The sequence below is a fragment of the Nyctereutes procyonoides genome, unplaced genomic scaffold (assembly GCF_905146905.1).
Source record: "Nyctereutes procyonoides isolate TBG_1078 unplaced genomic scaffold, NYPRO_anot_genome, whole genome shotgun sequence".
Classification (NCBI taxonomy): Eukaryota; Metazoa; Chordata; class Mammalia; order Carnivora; family Canidae; genus Nyctereutes; species Nyctereutes procyonoides.
Window position 1 is genome coordinate 4,235,510 of NW_026575130.1, and position 21,716 is coordinate 4,257,225.

At 36.4% G+C, this 21,716-nt stretch overlaps 1 protein-coding gene and 1 pseudogene across 1 annotated transcript in view; one reads left to right on the plus strand and one right to left on the minus strand.

The window, feature by feature from the left end:
* Positions 1–8,483: 8,483 nt before the first annotated feature.
* Positions 8,484–21,716, minus strand: part of UGT8 (UDP glycosyltransferase 8) — an 84,786-nt gene continuing 71,553 nt past the window's right edge. Inside the window, exons 3-6 of the mRNA XM_055342339.1 lie at positions 18,615–18,757; positions 17,102–17,178; positions 13,060–13,279; positions 8,484–11,059 (exon numbers count right to left, since the gene is read on the minus strand). Coding sequence (XP_055198314.1) covers positions 10,696–11,059; positions 13,060–13,279; positions 17,102–17,178; positions 18,615–18,757 — 804 coding nt within the window. The 3' untranslated portion in view covers positions 8,484–10,695. The remainder of the gene's footprint in view (positions 11,060–13,059; positions 13,280–17,101; positions 17,179–18,614; positions 18,758–21,716) is intronic.
* Positions 13,544–14,006, plus strand: LOC129521118 (ORM1-like protein 2; annotated as a pseudogene).

Genomic DNA, 21,716 nt, shown 5'->3' on the forward strand with positions numbered 1-21,716 from the left:
CTGTAGGAAGAGCAAGCGTTAATTGGATAGTATGTACGGCTAGATTTAAAATCTCTAAAGGTTATATAACATTCAGTTATATTTCCTGTGTGTTACTCTTGTTACTATAGTAATTTCTCTTTTCTTGCCACAGACTACATTACACTGTAATCTCTATATTCCCATTTAACCCATGACCACCAAAATAATCATAATCCCTACTTTCTCACTATTATTTTGGGGCATTCTGTTGGTCAGTATTCCTAGGCATTTCATTTACCATGTTAAGTAAAAAAAAAAAAAAAAAAAAGTGTATAAATTGTTGCTTTTGCTGAATTCTTTCATTATCAGAACATACTCTTTCATATTTTAAAATGAAAAAAAAAATCTCATTTCTTTACTTCAAACCAGTTAAGAAGAAGGTAGATATATTACAAGTATTTCACAGATTTCCAAGCATAAGTAAACTTAAAAGTGATATGCTTTGGTCTTTCTCTACAATTTAGCTTGACAGAAGGGCCTATGTCAAATGATGTGCAATGTAAGAAGCTTGATACTAATAGTTTTGAAAGCTGTGCCCTGTGATCAGGTGGTCAGCACTCAGGCACAAAAGCACATATCCTGGGGAAAGTTATTGAACAGCTAAAGCAATGCATATCGTGTCTCACAATGATAAAATGAAGATCCAAAGGGAAGACCAAGGTCAGTTAGAAATACTTTTCCTCAGTATGGTGGTCATGTGTCCTTCACCACACATGACTGTCAGACCAAACTACCTGCCATTTCCTGCTGTGCCACCATTTCCCATAACTCAATGTCTTTGATCACATTACACCTTTCAAAAATTACCTCTACCTACTTCTCTGCCTTCATTCTTTACAATTCAACTACCACAACCTAGGTGGAACATTCTGTTACTATTTTATATGCTTCAATGGCACACTGTCTATACCTACATTACAATGTATATTCCATTGCTCACTGAAACTGCTTACTAGCTGGCCTTGTCTCCTTGAAATCAGGGACTATGCCTTCTTCATCCTTGTATACCCAATATCACGTACAGTGCCTGGCACTTTAGAAACACAGAAAACAGTGTTTGATTGTGTTTTAACAAAGGCAGTATTTATAGCAGTGAGCTCGAGGAGATAATAAGAATTCTGATGACAAAGGCATGTTATTTAGTGGTGTTATAAATGAAGAAATAACATTTGATTATATGTAAACTAAAATAAATTTTATAGATGACATCCAACTTAGCATGAGAGATGTCAGTATGTTCAGAACAGATAGCAAAAAAGAGTAGGCATCTTTTGATATAAAATTAAGAAACGTTAGACAAATGGGACATAGGAAATAAATATAAGCAAGGTAAGTCAAGTACTTAGAATAAAAAGAAAATTACAATTAGTCAGATGGATGTTTTTAGTAACATTTTAGAAGAGAAATAAGATCCAATAGATGATCAAAAACTGGAGAAATGGAAAACATTCCATTAAAATGTTTAAATTAATAAATGAAGCAAATATAAAACAAAACACTTGAGTTTAAAGTTAAGTATAAAAACAAGAGAACACAGATAACAGAAGGATAATTATTAAAGTGAATAATCAGATAATTCAGAGTAGAATGAAGTAAGAGGATTAAACTGGCTGTTAAAAGAAAGGAAGGGAAGGATTGTTTTGTTGAAGAGCTTTACAGTAAAAGCCAAAGGGGAGGGTAATGAGGACCTAGGTGTGTGTGAGAAACTGAAAAAAAAAAAAAAAAACCCAAAAGCAAATACACATACACAAAAACACAATGAGGACACAGTGATGTTCTGAAGGGTGATAGGTATTTGGCTTGACATTCAAAATCTGAGTTGAAATAGGCAAAGCCTTTCATTTTCATAGATCTTCAAGTGTTTTTCTATGGTGTTGACAGCGATGCAAATGGATATTTAACTTATAATGAAATGGAGAGTCTTCTAGGAGAAGAGACACGGGAACAAGAGCAACTGGGACTATTTGATGCTGACAATAACACAATGTTCTCCTATCTTGAACTAATGAGAGCGTTTGGACTGATTGGTAAGGCCCTTCAGGGACGGAAATACCAGTGAAGGTCAGGGAACAGACAGCTTTGAATAATGTTCTGTATTATAGCCAAAAACTAGCAAGACACACACAGTTTACAATTTTTAGTTTACAACGTGGAATCTAAAAGCAAAGACTATTAGAAAAACCTCAAAGATATCAAAAAACATGGCATCCCAAGCTACACACAATGATAGAGTAACAGATCATTCAGTTACTGAATGAATGAAGAATGCATGTTTTCCGGAGGTTATTGCTTAAAGGGTTTTAGGATGGTGCTTGTACGACCAAAACTTTAGAGCCTAAGGAGTAGGAAGTGATGCTGTAGAAGAAACTAGAAGGCTACCATTAATTTAATAGAATAAAAAAGCAATATAGATGGCATTAAACCATAGAGACTCTAAAATAGCATTTGTAAAATCGTACTATTTCCCTCATCTGTTTCTTTTCTAGTTAGTTTTCAATGAATCTATCATGGAAGAAATTTGAAGACATTTACCATAAATATCTAGTACTTTCCTAACCAGTGATGTGAGGAACAGTAGACTGAGATAGAGATGGCTATGAAGAAGAGATGCTTGGTAAACTAAGAACATTCTGACATAGAAAATAAGGGAACATTTTTTAGCTCTTAAATCTTTTGAAGACACACTAGAGCTGACATCTGAAACTGACAGATTAATAGAACACACTTGGCCATGAAACTGAAATTCCATGTAATCAACTACTAATTGAATCTATTTACTTTTGCAATTATTGAATTGCAGTCATTTCCCTCTTATTTGAAAAGATATATGATAGCCAGCAGAGAGATGTTTTGCACCTTCCCATCTCTATGTGCACAAACACGAGCTAACTCTTTCTACTCCCCCCCACCCAGGGATCCTACCTATGTTGACAGCCACATTGCTACATTATCTACAACATAATAGGGCCCATATGTTTATTGATACCTGGGTATTGCCAAAGTCTCACATTTCCCAAACCCCATCGACTTCTCTGTGTTCTATATTCAAGACCTTTAAAGCTCTTTGGTTGCTTTTGCTCCCTCCTGCCTTCTCCCTGGGGGGATAAATAAATAAAATTTTAAAGAAGATGGATTGCCATTCCAAAATACAAATTGCATGGTTGGAAAGCCATCCATCCAATTCAGATAAGCCTCTCTGGAATATCACTAAGATACAGCACGTGAATAAAAATAAAAATACATAGCGAAGAGCAGAGGAGGTATTCTGAGGCAGCTTTCTATCTGAAACATCTACCTCCTCCCCAGGTGGTCCTTGTCTTGCTACCCACATTCTTTACTGCTTCCTGGGAGGTAAGCCTGCTACAACCCTAAGCTGAGATAGGTTCTTTTTTTTTTTTTTTTTAAATTTTTATTAATTTATGATAGTCACAGAGAGAGAGAGAGAGAGAGAGGCAGAGACACAGACAGAGGGAGAAGCAGGCTCCATGCACCGGGAGCCCGACGTGGGATTCGATCCCGGGTCTCCAGGATCGCGCCCTGGGCCAAAGGCAGGCGCCAAACCGCTGTGCCACCCAGGGATCCCCTGAGATAGGTTCTTGAATGCCTGCCACCTAAAAGTCCTGGGCCTTTGATTCTCCCAGGCAGCCGGCTGCTCCTGCAGCATCTTCTGTTAATATCAGAGATATGAGCAATACTACTAAACAAGTGAGAGTCAAGAGAATCAGAGATAAAATTCAACCTGGCGCAGATCCTTTTAGAAGCAGCGATAACATAAGAGGCAGGCTTCCCCTGGAGAAAGGTAGGGTTTCTTTCCATACCAACCAGTTATACAAGAATTTTGACTTATTAAGAGGAAATTAAAGGGTATGCACGGCTTGACAGTTTACAGATCACTGAACTATGCCCCAGAATCAGTTCATGGGGTCCCACAGCCAAAGGGCTGGGCACTCAGCCAAGCCTTCCTCCCCACACCTGGAAGGAAGCACTATCTATATATTCATTGCTTTTGATGGACCTTACATTCTAATGAAATATTCATTAATAAATGAAGACTTTTTAATGCAGCTGGACATTTTCTCAACTTAGCCTTCTTTAATTTGGAATTCTTAAGCTTCCAATTGTGTTTCCATAGTTGGTTAAAAAGAACAAAAGCATCATTACATACATAGGCACAAACCATGCATCTCACACCTGGAAATGGTAAGGCAACTCAGAAAACACTGAACGGTGGAAAACCCAGGAGAGGAAACTAAAAGCTTGGCAGAGAGAAGGGGTGGGGGGTGGGGTGAGACCAAAATAGGGACAGTACATACTTTGAAATCTGGAACCAGAGGCTGACGTACTCAAAGTTAATTGTTTTCACAAAGGGTAAAATCAACACATCCATTCCCTTGGATCTGTGGAATGCCTGAATAAACTTCCTTGCTTTCATCTTCCTGAGACCCCCAATGAAAAACTGTCATGTGTCAGCTGAATTCATTGTAAGACAAAATATTATTCATAACTAGAATCTAAGTCTCAAAATGTTTTTCTTCTAGAATAAATTCGAAGATGGAAGTTCCAAAGAAGACATTCAGAGCAGTAGCTTGATTTTATAACGATTTCACCCAATTTTCACAATGTTTTATCAAGAAATGTTATGGGGGTACATCTAACCTAGTTGTTAAGACTTGCTAGTTCTTTTGAATTCTGTTCAGTTTCAAAGACGTTTTTGTTTCTTGAAATAGACTTTAAGTCATCTACTGTCCTTCTTAAAAAATAAAGAAGGAATTTTTGGTTTAATTTTTTAGAAAATAATTTCTAAAGAATTGTTTAGTATAATTTATTTTTTAAATTTTATTTATTTATTTTATTCATGAGAGACACACAGAGAGAGAGAGGCAGAGACACAGGCAGAGGGAGAAGCAGGCTCCATGCAGGGAGCCCATTGTGGGACTCGATCCCAGGACTCCAGGATCACGCTCTGGGCTGAAGGCAGGCGCTACACTGCCGAGCCACCCAGGGATCGCCGTAATGAATTATTTACTATAATTTAAATGCTAACTATACACATGTACACACCCGTACAAAGAGAGTTAGTATTAACATTATATATTAGTATATTTTTACTTTGGCATACACATCATTAGTATTTGCTTTTTTTCCTATTGGCCAAGGCTCAACTAATTTTGTTCACACTGGCATTTTTAATAACTCTAGAACTGCCTACTTACTCATAAGTTCAACTCATATCCAGAGGCCATGATGAATCAGGATCAGAAGCAGAATTGACCATTTTCATGATATCATAGCCTTGGGCTATTCTAGACACCTTGTCTCTAACTGCCAGTTCTTTTGATTTGTGAACAAAATGCACTCACTCAGAAATATCATACCACATATCAACACTAACATGAAATTTAACATTATATGCAATTTACCTAAGATAATTATACTCAAAATTTCCGATTTTCTGCTAAAAGTAAGTAATACCCATGTACTTCAGCCAAAATTTCAGAAGGGTAACTAAAGTAAAATTAGCATGGATTTAAAAATTTTTTTCTTTCAAAAATATTAGTTGTTTGACATTTCAGTGCAGTGGTATAGTAAGTAAAAGAGTAAAGGATCCTTCAATAGCAAAATTATCTGTTTGTATCTAAGATCTCGATGGCAAATTATTTTTGGTTACACTCTACCTTATTTCTGACCTAAACGGAAAACTGATCTTAATAGTAGGACTAAGTATCCATGGCTCAGTAGAAATAATCTTTTAAAAGTGTGGATACTATATTGAAATCAAGGTAATTCTGTGTAATAAGGAATGAACACTTACTGCACAAAATAGGTTACTGAAAGAATAAAAACTAACTGAAGATAGAAATCACATAACAATAAAATATTTTTAATCATATAAAATTCAGTGACAACTTCAGATTTTATTAGTTAATAAATGAAATGCTTTGTAATACCTGAGATAGTTAATGTTGGTGTTAGCCTTCTTTGAGTAGATTTACACTATTATAATTGTTTTATTTTGGTAACATCATTTTACATGTAATTCTTATTTTTCAGTCAACTTGGATTACATATTGCTCTGTTGAAAAAAATCTAGTTTTATTACATGAACTAAGCATATTGTCAATACTCTTGCAGACTATATGAATTCTTCCTATTTACTGAAAAGTAAAGAATGTCAATTCTATAATATTGTGTGCCTTTTAGTTTCCATATTTTGAAAAACAAGAACATCCATGCTGTTCTTCCCCTAACCCCAACTAAACAACCTAAACACCCAAGTAATAGTGAGCCTGAAACAGTGTGCAGAATTTGTAGAAAAGTGACAATATGAAGATTTTAAATGCATGGATTCCTAAGGCACTTATAAGTTTGTTAGAAAATGTTTTTGCCATCTTCTAAAAATTTCACTAACAGTTTTGCATGAAACATAGGTTTTTCAACACTGGCTGAAAAATCTTACTCTTTCAGTAATATGCAGAATAGGAAGCTCCTTACTGTATGCATATTTTGAAGAATTTTCACTAATAGAATTCATATAATCATTAAACTTTGTCATGTAAAATTTAAAATTTTGCTATTTCAATTTTTCTTACTATACTAGTTACAAATAAGCATTCTCTAATATGATTTAGTATTTAGAAACCAGCTGAATTACTTAAAAGCAAAAATGAAAATGAATTAATTACACATTCAATAATAAAACATCACTGAATTATTCACTGAAATGGTTTTGTCATCTTTGGTTCTCTCATTTTTAAACCTCCTCTTTTCACAGTGGAGTCACTCAATTTTAGTAGCCTTTTGGGCTTTGGTGAAGATTTGGGCTGTGAAGAGAGAAGACAGGACAACTGACAGGATAGTGTACCACTAGTGCTTAGGACAACATCAGGGTTAGTAGAAGACTCAGTAAAAGTTTGAACGCATTAATAAAACATACTTTTTTTCAAACAACAAAGTGGGGTGCCTGGGTGGCTCAGTCAGCTAAGTGTCTGCCTTTGGCTCAGGTCATGACCCCAGGGTCCTGGGACTGAACCCCATGTTGGGCTCTTTGCTCAGCAGGGAGCCTGCTTCTCCCTCTCCCTCTGCTTGCCTCCCCCCTGCTTGTGCTCATTCTCTCTCTCTGTCAAATAAAACACCAAAACAAAACAAAACACAACTTTCAAAAACTGAAAGCACAATACTGTGACAGAGCTTAGTCTATTCAGTATATCCAGGATTAACAACTACAGACTTGAGTGTTCATTTCATGCTGGCCATGATGCTAAATGTTTTAAACATAGACACAGGTGCACACACACACAGTGTGTTTAAAGCATTCAGTACAGTGGCCAGTACAGAGTGAGTGTGTGTGTATGTATTCATGATAAGCCCATGAAGTAATTATCATTATACAAATCAGAAATACAAACGTTTAAAGACTAGTAACTGTTGGGAGTTAGCCTTCAATGTCAGGACCCTCAGACACCCAAACTTGGATTCAATCAATATACAGTTCTCTGAAAAAAAAAAAAAAATGAGGATGTTCCTTATTAAGCACTTAATGCCAGAGGAGTTTGTGTGCTTCAGGCAAGGTGCTTATCATTTATAAATAGTAATCATTCAAAAAGATTCTCACAATAAAATGAGCTTCTTTTGTTTTAACTTCTGAGCATGTTTTATGCTCCATAACATCTAGTTACGGTGTCTAATATGCCTAATTATAGTGAAAAGCTGGAAGCAGGACACCAAGGCAGGTTATCAGAATCTATCATACCATTCAAGCACAGATATTCTTATCGTCTTGACTGAAGTAGGAAATGTGTGTGTGTGTGTGTGTGTGTGTGTGTGTGTGTGTGTGTGTGGTGGGGGGACCAGGATGTTATATCTTGACTCTCTAGTGTTTCATCACACTAGAGATGGTTCCTAGCAGGGAAGGAGGCAGGTAGGATATCAGATCACAAATACGTTTTTTGGAGGATCCAGTGTGGTAGATCCTAGCCCAGTGGGAGAGGGGTGCTGTATATCACAACCTAGGGGTGGGGTGGTAAATATGTGGTTGGGTGACGTTCAGAGGTGATTCCTGGCGGATAGCAGGCCCAAGCCTAAGTTGATAAACACCAGAGAATATCTTACCAGAAAATGATCAATGTAGTATTGCGAGTCTAGGAGATTGTCCTCAAATTGTAATATGAAGTTTCTGCATTCTCAAGACAGAATCTCTAGCTTTCAACTTCGATCGTAAACCATTGCTTTCACCCAAACATTAGCTCTCTCCAATCCTGGACATCCAAATTCTGCCCTTATGTCTATGTGGAGGGACATTAGAAGTCATGGCTCTAAAGGAAAAATGGATCGATATCTTAATTCTCCTTTGCATTTGATATGATGATGACCAGCTATGAAAATACATGCAGAGGCTCTTTTTAAAAAACAAAAGAGTAAATACCTTCTTGAAAACTTTACTTTATTAGAGAATCTAGCCCAAATGTGGAAAATTTAAAATCACTCTATTTACCAAAACTGGCTAACAATAAGCTTACTAGGAAAAAAAAAAAAAAAAAAACAACAACAATGATCAGTAAATACCTACACTTAACATTCTTAATTCTGGGTAATTTTAAGATCCATGTTGACGTACTTTTAAGGTAAATCTCTCTGTTTAATAATAATAAAAAACGTTCCCATGTAACATTTGTTTTTACACTCATATACACAATATAAAAGTTGGGAGACATGTCTTAGAAACATGCTTATAATGGATATACATAATATTGTGAAATAAAATCTGAATAAAAATTTTATTCCAACAACATTTCTCTAGTTTTAAATCACGTTTATTGTTTAAGTTTTTATCACAGTGGAGATTAATTTATGCTTAATCATCCAGTGAGTGCCTACTGTCAATTCATCCAATTCCAAAAAAGTAAAATCAACTCATTCATACACTCTAAGCCTGTTACCATCCCACCATTCATTGCCTCAGTCTTTTTTCCCTTTTAACGGCAACATAATGATAAGATTGTAAAAAGGTATAACTAATAGGCTTATATGTATAATACCATTTCTTCAAGTATTCAGAAAGCAGTACGTTTGTCTGCATCGTACATTAGAAAACTATTTGTGACATTATTTCTAAGTAGAGGAGAGTGGCTCCTGGTGGGAGTATAATGAAGTTGTATGTCATAGTGTATGACAAGGATTTACAGCATTCTAGAATTTTCACAACTCTTCCCATGTTAGTGAATGTCATTAGGTGAATGTATATTTCTACTCTCAGTTGTCAGACATGGGATCTCCAACTACGAATAAATAAAGCATACACTCAACATGTGTAGTGCAAATGCTAAGTAAACAGAATGACACGGAATAAACTCATAGTTGCCAACTAGCCAGGACGTCCTGATTTTATGATGTCTGGGATCTGCATCCCTATTCTCAAGCAAATATGGTCATTGTTCTGTGTCAGCCACAATGACTGGAAAATGCTACTGAGGTGGGGGGGTATGAAGAAGTGAAGAGAGAACTAGAAACTCATTTTCACAAGCAACTGATACAATTTCTCTGTCACTTCTGTAAAACAACGTGAAGTCTGATCTGTTAACAAGATCTCAAACCTCTCAGAGAAGGTACCAATATGGAGAACTGTAATGTTCCATTTAATTAAATGTTGGCACCTATATAATATGGATTGTGTGGCCCAGACAACAAAAAGGATGAAGATTTTTTTTTTAAGTTAAAACTTTGGAAATATAACACCTGAACATTCAAAAATTACATTATAAAAAAGCCATCAGTTACAAGAACATTCAAATAACGGCTCTGTTTAAAGATGCCACGTAAGCAATAATCTTCAGTACTTTGAACAAAAGTCAGAGCTTTATATGCATTTAACATAATGTTATTCATTAAAACAAAAGAGAAAAAAAACTATAAAATTATTCTAGAGGCAAATTATTGATGGGGGAAAACAAAAGTAAAATATGACAACTGATTTATACATTTACTTAACTGCATGTATTTTTCCCCCAGAAGTTTCCACAGTCTATAAGAAAAGGAAAACAAAAACAAAAAGCAAAACAAAACTAACACAAACAAAAAAAAAACAAAAAAGGTAGAAAAAAGGTGCCATTTATCTTTTCATTTTCTCCCACTGCATTCAGTTTAAGGGAAAAGCGTTCTTTCATGGTAAAGTGTTCTGAGTTCATGTATGTTAAATTCTAGAAAAGAAACACGTGGAGCCTGTCTTTCTACTTCATCCTTGGATGCTGGACCTTCAACAAATACGCCAAGCAGCCAGCTAAATATTCTCTTAATCAGGGAATAACACACACATATACACATACACACCAACAAACAAATCTTTTTAAGAGAAAAGAAAGCATTCCTCATCTGGGATACACACATATCAAGATTCAAAACTAAGGTCTGATGTGGTCACTTAATTGATTTAAATAATTAAGGCTTCTAAAAGGTTCAGTGCCAAAACTCTCTATCAGTATTCGAATAAAATACATTTTTGCATTTTAGGTTTGTGCTTTTTACAGCCGTCTTAATTCCATAAAATTCTGTTAGTAAGATCAGATAACAGAGTGTTAGAATTGTTTACCAACATTTTACTTTTAGTAGTTGTTAGGCTAAATTATAGCGATAAAAATTCAATGACTGAACAGATTTGTTACTATCTTGTGGACTGTTGGCTCATTTCACTTTCTTTTCATGTTTAATATGGCCATTTCTTTTGTACTTGCCATTGAGAATTCCATTATGGTAATGTCCATTAACTGTGCTATGCTTATTTCTAGACCACAGGCTTTTGATTTTTCTGTAGATAAATTTTGTCACCCAGGACAGGAAGAAGTAGAACAAGGCAGCACCAAGCAAAAGCACAAAGGCAATATCCAGTAAAAAATACTGACAGAAAGAGATTTGATGGACAGCGGCACGTAGGTGATGGGCTCCATTGTGACGAAGAATGTAATCGATCCAATAGACAGTCCGATTGACAGGGTGACCAGGTTGATCCTTGTGGATTTCTGAAAGCTTCTGGGCCCTCTGCCGGTAGCTATGGAATGGAGGCAGAACACAGAATGATCATGTAGATACAAGGTTCAGTATTGTAACTTCTCAAGCTAAAAATGAGGAAAATAATAAAAGCAACTATTCTTTATTAAGTACTAGTATGTGCCAAGCACTGTGCTAAGTGCTTTAAACATAGTATCTTACATTAAGACAATAAAATAAATCATAAACAAGTGAGGAAATTGGAAATCAGAAAGACTTTACTTAGTCTTAATCATAACCTGATTATGATTACAAAGTTGAAATTCAGATTCAAGTTTTTTCTGACTCTAAACCCCAGTTTTGATTTCTTTTTGCTATAATATACCTCTTACTCACACATACTCCTTCTGTCCCTATGCTTTTAAATACTATTAATCAATGAATCTCAACCAGGAAAAGTAGTACATACATTCATTGGATTCTAAAAGAAAGAGATGAAGAAAAATGCAGAATTTTGTTCCAACACCTTTTTAAGCAATGAGCTTTAACTATGCTCTGATTTAAAATAACATTAAGTGAAGGTGTGGGGCTATTACAAAACAGAGGAAAAGGAGCTGAGAAACACCACTGTGAAGCCATTCATTGATGACATTATATGCAGTACATATATATGCATGTATGTGTGTATATATACACATATGCAGTGTATAACACACACACATGCACACACACATGTGTATACACACACACACACACACACACACAGAAAATGACCTCTTAATGGTTAACCTGAAATCAGATTACTTATGTATACTTGGAAATTACACAACTGGGGTTTAATTGCAATGTGACCTATGACTATAGGGTAGCTTCTGATTAGACCCTGTTTACATCTCAAAGAACACTGACAGAAGGATTATATGTGGATAATCCAGCCTTTCGCTTTTTTCTGTAGAACAAATCCAATCGCAGTAGCTCTGCCATATACTTTAGGGCTGTATTTTACAAACCTTTCTAAAAAAACCTGTAAGATATATATCATTTTTCATAAAGACATCATGTTTGGAAAAATATTTGACTTATAGAACACAGACAGAGGGATCTCCATACTAAGACACTTCGGGTCATAGAACATATTACTTCCAGTGCCGGAGTTGTGACCAAGACACTGGAGCTTTTTAAGAGGCCAGAACATGAAGGCTGCCTCTGAGCCCACATGAGGCAGTAAAATGAACCTCAGTGCACTTGGATATACCCTTTTATATGAAAGCTGCATCATTTTATATGAAAGGATTTTCTTATTGTCGGTTGTTTATTAAGACTATGGCAATGTTTCTCAATCCACTGTTAAGCCGTATCTCCCAGGTATAAAAAGAAAAAGCTTATAGTCCTAAAAATACTACTGTCATTTGAAATGCAAGATTAACTAAATGTCATGTAAAAATGGAGAAAACTGCTGCATTGTTTAAAACTATACAAGCCACTCTCTAAACCCTTTGAGACTGGATTAACTAGAGAAATCAAAAACTTAAAAAAAAAATCAAAGATTCTGATTAGTAATTCTGAGTAAATAAACCTCTGTTTGTCCTAGGTTAACCCAGCACCAGTCAATACAAAGAGTATCAGCTTTGGAATCAGACAGTCTTGGTTCAAATTTCTACTCTAGTAGCTGGGCACCTATGGGCAAATTATAAGCTGAGTTTCAAGTGCCTCATCTTTATAATGTTAATAATGAAAACAGTGATATACAGATATTATGAGTATTAAATGAGACAATACCTTCACTGACACATTTTAGGGACCCAATGATTGTTCCCACAGTAATTTCTCCCTCACTTTGGCAAGTCCTGGTAGCATATCATTCAAGGTCATACAAGGCTGGCTATATGACTGCTATTCTTATTTTTCAAATTATGGAAGACATGCAGAAGGCATTAGACATAGGAATCTAAAGGATACTTCTATAACTGGTTTATTGACAACTTTTTGGTAATAATCGGTTATTGACAATATGCTGTGGTATATATACTTCATCTGCTTTCATATTAATTGAAAACCTACCTGGGATTATTGATAACTTTCACCAATGCTTCATATAGCTCTCCTTCAGTAACTGTCTTCCATTCTAGCAATATCCCCATGCCTTTTGCCTGGACCCGAGTCATAGTATCATAGTGGTCTCCAAAGAGTGGGATTCCCACTACAGGTACACCATGATACATAGTTTCAAAAATACTATTCAAACCACCATGGCTCAGGAAGGCTTTAATATTTGAATGCCCTAAAAAAGGATTAAAAAAAGAAAACATACATTTTAGATATAGGATTTTTAAAGGCGTAATTTCACCGGTTCCTGCTCTACATCAATTAAAATGCTTGTCATATAAATAATGAACTGATTTGTATATATTAATTAAAAGCCATTTTTAAATGGCTAAAATTTCTGGCTTCAAGGAGGGTATTACAACTTTGCCTCACACACAAATACCAATGTGTGGGAGTGAATGCCACGCCTCGAGTCGGATGGGCTTCTGAAGCCAGCAGGATGAATGTGGGGGTTGCACACAGAGAAATAGATCTCAATACTGGAGTGATGAATAGCCCGGGCATCTGGCTGGCCTACATCGCCTTGGTAGGACTGCTGCATGTGGTTTTACTCAGCATCCCCTTCTTCAGCATTCCTATTTTCTGGACCCTGACCAACATCATCCATACCTTGGCTACGTATGTCTTCTTACATGCAGTGAAAGGGACACCCTTTGAGACACCTGACCAAGAAAAAACTCGGCTGCTGACACACTGGGAACAGATGGACTATGGGCTCCAAAATACCTCTTCCTGCAAATTTCCTCAGCATCTCTCCTATCGTACTCTACCTCCTGGCCAGGTTCCACACCAAGTATGATGCTGCTCACTTTCTCATCAACACAGCCTCATTGCTCAGCATACTGCTGGCTAAGTTACCCCAATTCCATGGGGTTCATCTCTTTGGCATCAACAAATACTGAGGGATGGGGCTGGGGATAACACTGGACCAAAGGACTGTAGCGTCCTTTCCTTCTCCGTATTGTCTTCTGTATCTTGAAAGGCTGAGAACTATATAACCTTTCCCAAATTCCCAAGAAGGGAATAGATTAGAAAACTGGGCTCCCTGGGCCCAGCCTTGCTAAGAGCAGATTTCCTTGAATCTGGAAAGATGGGAAAGATAAGGACCAAATCACTCTCCCTCACAGCATGAAGTCATGTTTGAGCAGCTTATTTGGTTATTGAGCAGTTGTTTGGTGATTAAGTTTTTCCAGATCTTCCACCCACATCACCTTCCAGCTCTGTTTTGCTGTGTATTTTCCTTATAATAAAGATAATAATAAAAAAATATGCGAATACCAACTGACTAGTCACATCTATTTAAGTGGTCATTAATAAATAGGAACCAAAAGTAAGAAAGGCCAAAATACCAGGGTGCAACCACATTCTACTAAAAATAGACATCCACTTCATGATACCCAAGCATTTATCTATATTAATAAATAAAACACACTTTGTAAAAAAATATGTTATGATGTGGGGCTGATTCCTTAAGTCCATGAAGAGTTTATTTGCTTATCCAAGGAGGAATACTGTACAGCACAAAGTATTTACAACATTCAAGTCATGTTAGCTTCTGTGCTTCATAATTTTAGGGTCCAATTTTACTGTTTAGGTATATAAACAAGTAGGGACTGACACTTATAAAAATTAGTTGTAAGCGATGGAACATCATTAACATCTAGTTGTCGTGGGGATAAAAGAAGATAATTTATCAAAATTAATGAGGTATTTCAAAACCCAGATCTCCTCGTGAGCAGCCTATATTTCATAAAAGGCACTAAAAGCCTTGTAAAAGAAATGTAGGACAAAGAAAACAGTGCATTTAGGAAGTGTGTGCTATGGCCAGAAAGGAACTACAGCTTGCAGCAACAAATCTTTTAAATATACACACACCAGGTACAAAATGGACTTTGGGGGGTACCTGGGTGGCTCAGTGGTTGAGCGCTTGCTTTTGGCTCAGGGCGTGATCCTGGCATCCTGGGATCTGAGCCCCGCACCTTCTCCCTCTGCCTAGGTCTCTACCTCTCTGGGTCTCTCATGAATAAATAAATTAAATATTCAACAACTAAAACGGACTCCGGGTATTGAACCTTGGTCTCAATTGGGCACTGGGACCCTCCCACTCCATGTCTCATAGGGTCAGTCGCTCAGTGTCACCTTTGCCTACAAATAACTTCTCAACTCAGCCCACTTAATGGATCTGCCCTCCTAGTGCATTTCAAATTTTCTTTTTAGCAACAAAACCTTTTCCCTAAACAAAACCTTGCAGTGAAAAATAAGGCAGTGTTGGTGGGTGGAGCACAGGGGGAAGAATGCAAGGAAGGGAGGGGAAAGACAGTGGTCTGGTTCCTACTTCTCATCCTGGAGGAATCTTCTGATCATTGTTAAAAGCCAACAGAGGACCCACAAAGTCATGCCTGGTGATAAAAAGGACACTAATCTCGGCAAAGGCAGAGAACTGAGATTCTGAGGAGCCCAGAAAAGGTAGGAATTTGAGAAAGGCCATTGGGTGTGGACCACTGAGAAGCTACATCTCGCTGTACAACCCATGAGTACAGTTCAGATTTTCCCAAATTGTGGTATCATTGTGGGGCTGAAAGGGCTGATGGCCAAGATTATCTTATTTAAATTTTCTGCTTCTTTCTACCTTCTATGGAATCTGAAGTCATAATAGTAAAGACATAAGAAAAAAATACAAGTATTAAGAAAGGCAAATTGCCCTGTTTCTTCTTCGATTTTGTCACTTATAGAACACTAATATGAGCAAAAGGAATTGTGTATCTAAAGAAAATTCCTCACTGTTTTTTAGTTGCAAAATTCAACTTGCTGGTTTTTAGGATGGGTCATTTTGTAGCTTCTAAAAAATACTTTCAAAATCCTATTTTTAAGAATACTATTTAAAGTCAGCTACATACCTCACTGTTTTTCAGTTACAAAATTCAATTTGCTGGTTTTTAGGATTGGTCATTGTAGCTTCCAAAAGATACTTTTCAAAAACCTATTTTAAAAGAATACTGCTTAAAGGCGCCTACATAATTTGTTAGATTTTAGTATTATTGAACAAATGATGGTCAATATTGCCAAAAATCAATAACATTTTTACAATTTCCTTAATATCTTAAAGGATACTATGGCATCACGTTTTTCTAGAAATTTAATGAAATTAGTTTTACTATCTCTGCTTATTGAACAGTTAAATTATTTATTTCAAATATCTTCAAAGAAATGCACATAATTGCTACTTTAGTTTTTAGCTAAGGATCAGAATCCCAATAAATAAATCAAGTGTTTATTTAAAAGTGTTTCATAAAGGGGATCCCTGGTTAGCTCAGCGGTTGGGCGCCTGCCTTCAGCCCAGGGCATGATTCTGGAGTCCAGGGATCGAGTCCCACATCAGGCTCCCTGCATGGAGCCTGCTTCTCCCTCTGCGAGTCTCTGTCTCTCTCTCTCTCTCTCTCTCTCTCTCTGTTTCTCATGAATAAATAAATAAAATCTTAAAAAAATAGTTCCATAAATATCTGGTGATTTGAGGGGAAATCTAAACAGATGAACCAAATAAAGATAAGATAAATTGTTTCCTTGGCCTTCTGCTTCTCTTTGGTTTCAAACAAATGAGTAACCTTTAATTTCTCTGAGTTCTGAGATATAACTGTAATAAAACTCAAATCTACATTTTCACTGTTTTATTACCTTTAGCTGATTAATCTAATCAGATATAACTTTATTCACTGCTAGTTTATATAGCTTATTAAGTATATTTTCCAGAAAATTAAAATTAGTGACTTGCCTAAGAACTTTAATTTATAGACCCAAATGATTATACTTGACGAATTATTTTCTAATAAATAAAGATTTGACTTGTTGGTTTGAAATCTAAGTAAGATGAGACACTGGATGACATAGTGACTCTATGATAAACTACCTGCATATTATACAAGATGCTCAAGTACAAAAGTCACATTTACACAATGAAGATCTAAAAGCCCAGGTAAGTACCCACATGTCACTGACTTACCAAGCAGGTCATTTTGTGGTAACCATTCTATGAGCTTAGTGTTGTTTCCTAGATTCTTTGGTTTGGTTCCGGAAAACCTAAAATGTACGTCAGACAATGAATCTTTCAAAAACCAAACTTTACTCCTGATATGGATTCTGTGGTTAAATGATTCAATTTATAAGAAGGAAATCATGCTGTAATAACAACAAAATTTTAAATTTCTCTTTCACATTTTCACTGATTGAGAGAGAAAAAACACTTGGCTTCTATTGAAATTTATTTTTCTTCAGTTCTTCTCACCCACTTACAGATATGGGGGGTGGGGTGGAAAGCATCCAAATAAACCTGTGCTAGAAGTCACTCTCCAGAAGAACCCAGAAAGAGAAACACGAGAGAAGCAGAGAGGGCAATCACTGGGCAATGGATAGCTCTAGTCTTTGACACCTGGAGTGAAGGAGTGAGAATTCAAAGAAAGCAGAGAGCATTCTTTGCTCGCTTGGCGCCAGAGACTGTTCTGTGGGGTGAGGGGTATCATTAAGTTGTTTCTTGCCTTGATCTTTGAAAGATAAACCATGAATATGCTTAATACCTGAGGGAATGGCAAGAGTCTGAGCTGAGCAGACATAAACGGTCCTAAGTAGAGAAGGGTGCTTTCTGGGTTAAGCCTAATAGAGGAAATGCAATAGAACTGGCATCCAAAGGAAAAAGTGCTAAACAGTTGGGATAAAATATGTATCCATTTCGTAGCTCAGCCAGGAAAAGTGAGAGCTAATCCTTACACAGTTGTTATAAAGGAAAGACCCATGCGACTCAGACCCTATTTGTAAAGAACGGCTTGAGATTCTGGGGCCAATGTTGTTCACTGCTGTATCCCTGGTGTCCAATGGCAGTGTCAGTACTAAATAAATACATGGTAGATGGTGTTTAGGTCTGATTTTTACATAGTGAGTTGGGAAGTCCAGAGACAGACACTTGTGGGCAGTGCTTCCAGGGCAGGTAATCTATTGATCTATTTAACTAGCATTAACTAGCAAGTTATTATGTTTTTTTAAGGCCTGGTCTCTTGGATACAAAAAATAAAAAGCATTATAAAGGACAAAAGGTTCCATGAAATATTTTACCTGTTTATTCATTCATCTATCACTCTTAACTCATTCCAACACTGATTTGAAGGGATATAGGAGGTATACAGAAATGCATGTAACTACAACAATTTTTAAAATGACAATAACCAACAGAAATGTAATAGATTATAAAACTGAGGATAACATAAAAATGCATCCAAGACAAGGATAAATCATTTTGCAACACAGTTTCTTTGTATGCTATAGGGTTGATAATTTCTTTATTTGTCCATCTCAGAATCTTATAAATTAGTCCCTATATTACGAAACACTAAAAAATCAAAATGAAAAGTCAGGGGGATCCTGCAAATCTTGCCAGGGAACCAGTGTGTTGTGCTTTACTGGGACCGGCAGGCCAAGCAAGGGGATACTGAAAATTAAAGAAGTAATGGACATCATTACCTTACCTCCAAATAACTTTTTGGGGCAATCTCCCCAAAGCTCCAGCCAGTTTGTTAGCAATGTCTTCGGACAAATACTTGACACCAGCTCCAAAAGACACCAAGACAAAGCCGTGTTCATTAGCACCATTTACCCACCTTTGGAGATCCTATAAATCAAAATGCAGCAGTTAATTCTATAGAAGACCAGTTCATAATCAGTTTCATCAAGAACCCAGTTTTTTAAAAACTTTAGGCAATTTTCTTAAACAATTAGGTAGTAGAGGATATAAAATTTTTCTTTAAATAACTGTTTTCGTTTAAAATATTTCATCTGATAACACGAACTAAAATGAGGAGGGCAGATAGCTATTTTGGTAAGACCAACAAAGAACAACAACAACAAAAAATCAGTAGCTAATGGCCCAAGATCTCAGTTAATGATGTTTAAAACATGGGTATAAATTTATATGAGGATGCAAGCGAAATATGTGGATTGGACATGAACTACCCACCCCCACTCCCACCCAGGAGGTTTTGTTTGTCTGTTTGGTTTGTTTGTTTGTTTGTCTGGGTTTTTTTCAGGAGTGGGCTGACTTCATCTTGGTCTAAGCTTGGCGATTTTCATCCTGAAGAGTCATATTCTGTTATATGGTAAGAGTATATGTCATACTCTGTTATATGAGAAGGAGTTAGCTAATAGTTCCAAAGGTCCATAGGTCTAATGAGTTTTACTATTTCTCTAAATATTTTTCCAACTCACAGAGAACACAAATCATACATGCTCTATAGTGAGGCATCCAGGGGTTCTAGAGATCTCTGAGTGGTTGCTCTCTCTCAAGGTGTAGGAAAATGTTAAATTCTCAAACCTGTCCTTAGACAGTCAACAGATGCCGGGCCATAGCAGATGTGATGTTAAGTAGGGACAATTTTAGCACTGCAGTACTCATCTTGGAGGAAGACACATTCAGAAATTTTTACTGGTCTGGTTAATTTATACTGAAAATGAAAGCAGTAAGTTTTAAGGGATACTCTCCTTGCTTTGTTTTATTTTATAGGCACAAATTTGTATGGTAAGTTATCTCTTTTAGTAAGTCTTTGTCAAAGACGCTGAGCTTCAGTTTCCCATATGAAAGCTAATAAAGCCACAGCACTTTGAGGAACACGTAATTCCACTGGAAGGAAAACAAATGTGCTGTCCATTGACAACACCTTTGCCATAATATAGGCATGAAAACAGGGGACAGACCCACTCTGTATTCATGATGTGCAGAGTGAGCTGTCACAGTTACGTCTCACAGACCCTGCATATCTCTCATTCAGGATGAATGAGTTACTACGGTGTCCTCCATGCTCTTTGCATTTCTGGCATACCCTGATTTACTGCTGGGGCAGCAGCAAGGGTAACTGCACAGTAAGAAGTATCATCACAATGGCATCACCGCCTAGCTTAATACCAAGTATTTATATGGAACATTAGGAGCCCTATGTCTTTCTTTTCTTTGCTTTCTTCCCTTTTCTTTTATTGCTTAATGAGATCTGTATTAACCCTCTATTATACTCATTTTAAGCAGGGAAGGGGGGGACCACTTCTTATGCCCAAGATGAGTTAGCGACTAGGGTAACTCGATGACTGAGACGGTGATGGAAGGAGAAGGAGGTATACCATCCTAGCTCATGAGCAGGTAAAACAGGCTATAATTATTAATAAAGCTTTCAATTTATATTCTGCTACATTTACCAAGAATATCACATGTACTGAAAATATAACAGTGTTATCTGTGGATTCAAAGTAAGAAACAAGAGCAAACTGATTTAAAAATCTCCATTTTAGATACAGTCCTAAGCCGGATGTACTTAATACAAATAGGAATGCTACACAGTAGAATGATTCAAATACTACGTTTTATCTCTATGGTTCATCTTCAAGTAACTTATCACCTACTATCCAGTTCTCTAAAGATTAAAATTTCAGGGTCAATGCCATTTTAAAAAAGCTTACATTCAGATATACTAAGCCTTACAGTAAGAATGCTATTTAAATTTTGTTTCCCAAGGACTTAAAAGGTCTTTGAGTTTCAAATGATTCTATGCAATAAATACTTCAGTTGTTTGTTCTTTGTCCTGTATAATAGAAAATAAAATAAAGTCCATTAACCTATTTTTCTAGATTTTTTTCCAACCATACTCCTCAACCATTTACAATATATTTAAGTATATAGCCTTTATTGATATAAGAGGGGGTAGAGAAAATTTTGCTCATTATAGTTCCCTTCAAGAAAAGCACTCAATATTTTTAGAAGATAATACTCCAATTGGCCTCAAGGTCATTTCCAAACTGCTATTTTCCTGAGCTGGAGGAAGCAGGGACATGAAAAGTCAGGGATGAAACAGTGAGCCTGACACTGGGCTCCTGGACATAACCCCCACCCCTATGACCTTTCATCTTCAGCCTAAATTCGCAAAACATTTGGGGTGACTGATGTTTTATGGGAACACAGAAGGGGATGGGTTTTGATTTGGCTGAAAGGGGTGATACTCAGGCAGCAGGAAAAGCTGCAGGCACTGGAGGCTAAAGGGAGCCCAAATTCGCTGAACTCATGGTGAAGACTTTGGAACTGGAACTTGATGAAAAGTATTCCTGGCTCTCTAAAGGACTGAGAGGCCTCAGATGGCATTTTGTCTCTAGATACATACACAGTGTTTTCTGGAATTTATAAAGTGCAAATTGATTTAACAATTCTTAAATAATAATAATAACCTTCAAACAAATGTGTTTGATGTTAAAAAAAAAAATTCTGGAAATTTAACACTTTAAAGACGAAGGTGTTTGGACTGTCCTTGCCTCCCTGACAGAAACCAGGTAAAAATTTAGAGTTAAAAAAGAAAACCCACCTCATTTATAATATCAACAAAAATCAGACATATCTAGGAATAGAGTAAGCCTAACAAAATATATAAGATGTATATGAAGAAAACTTTACTGAAGAACAAAATAGAAAAAATGAGTAAGTGAAAAGATGTAACATCTGCTAGGAAGGAAACATCAGTGTTCTAATGATGCATTTTTTTTTTTTATAAAATTAAGTTCAATGCATTGCCAGCCTACATCTAAGAGGACTATAGTAA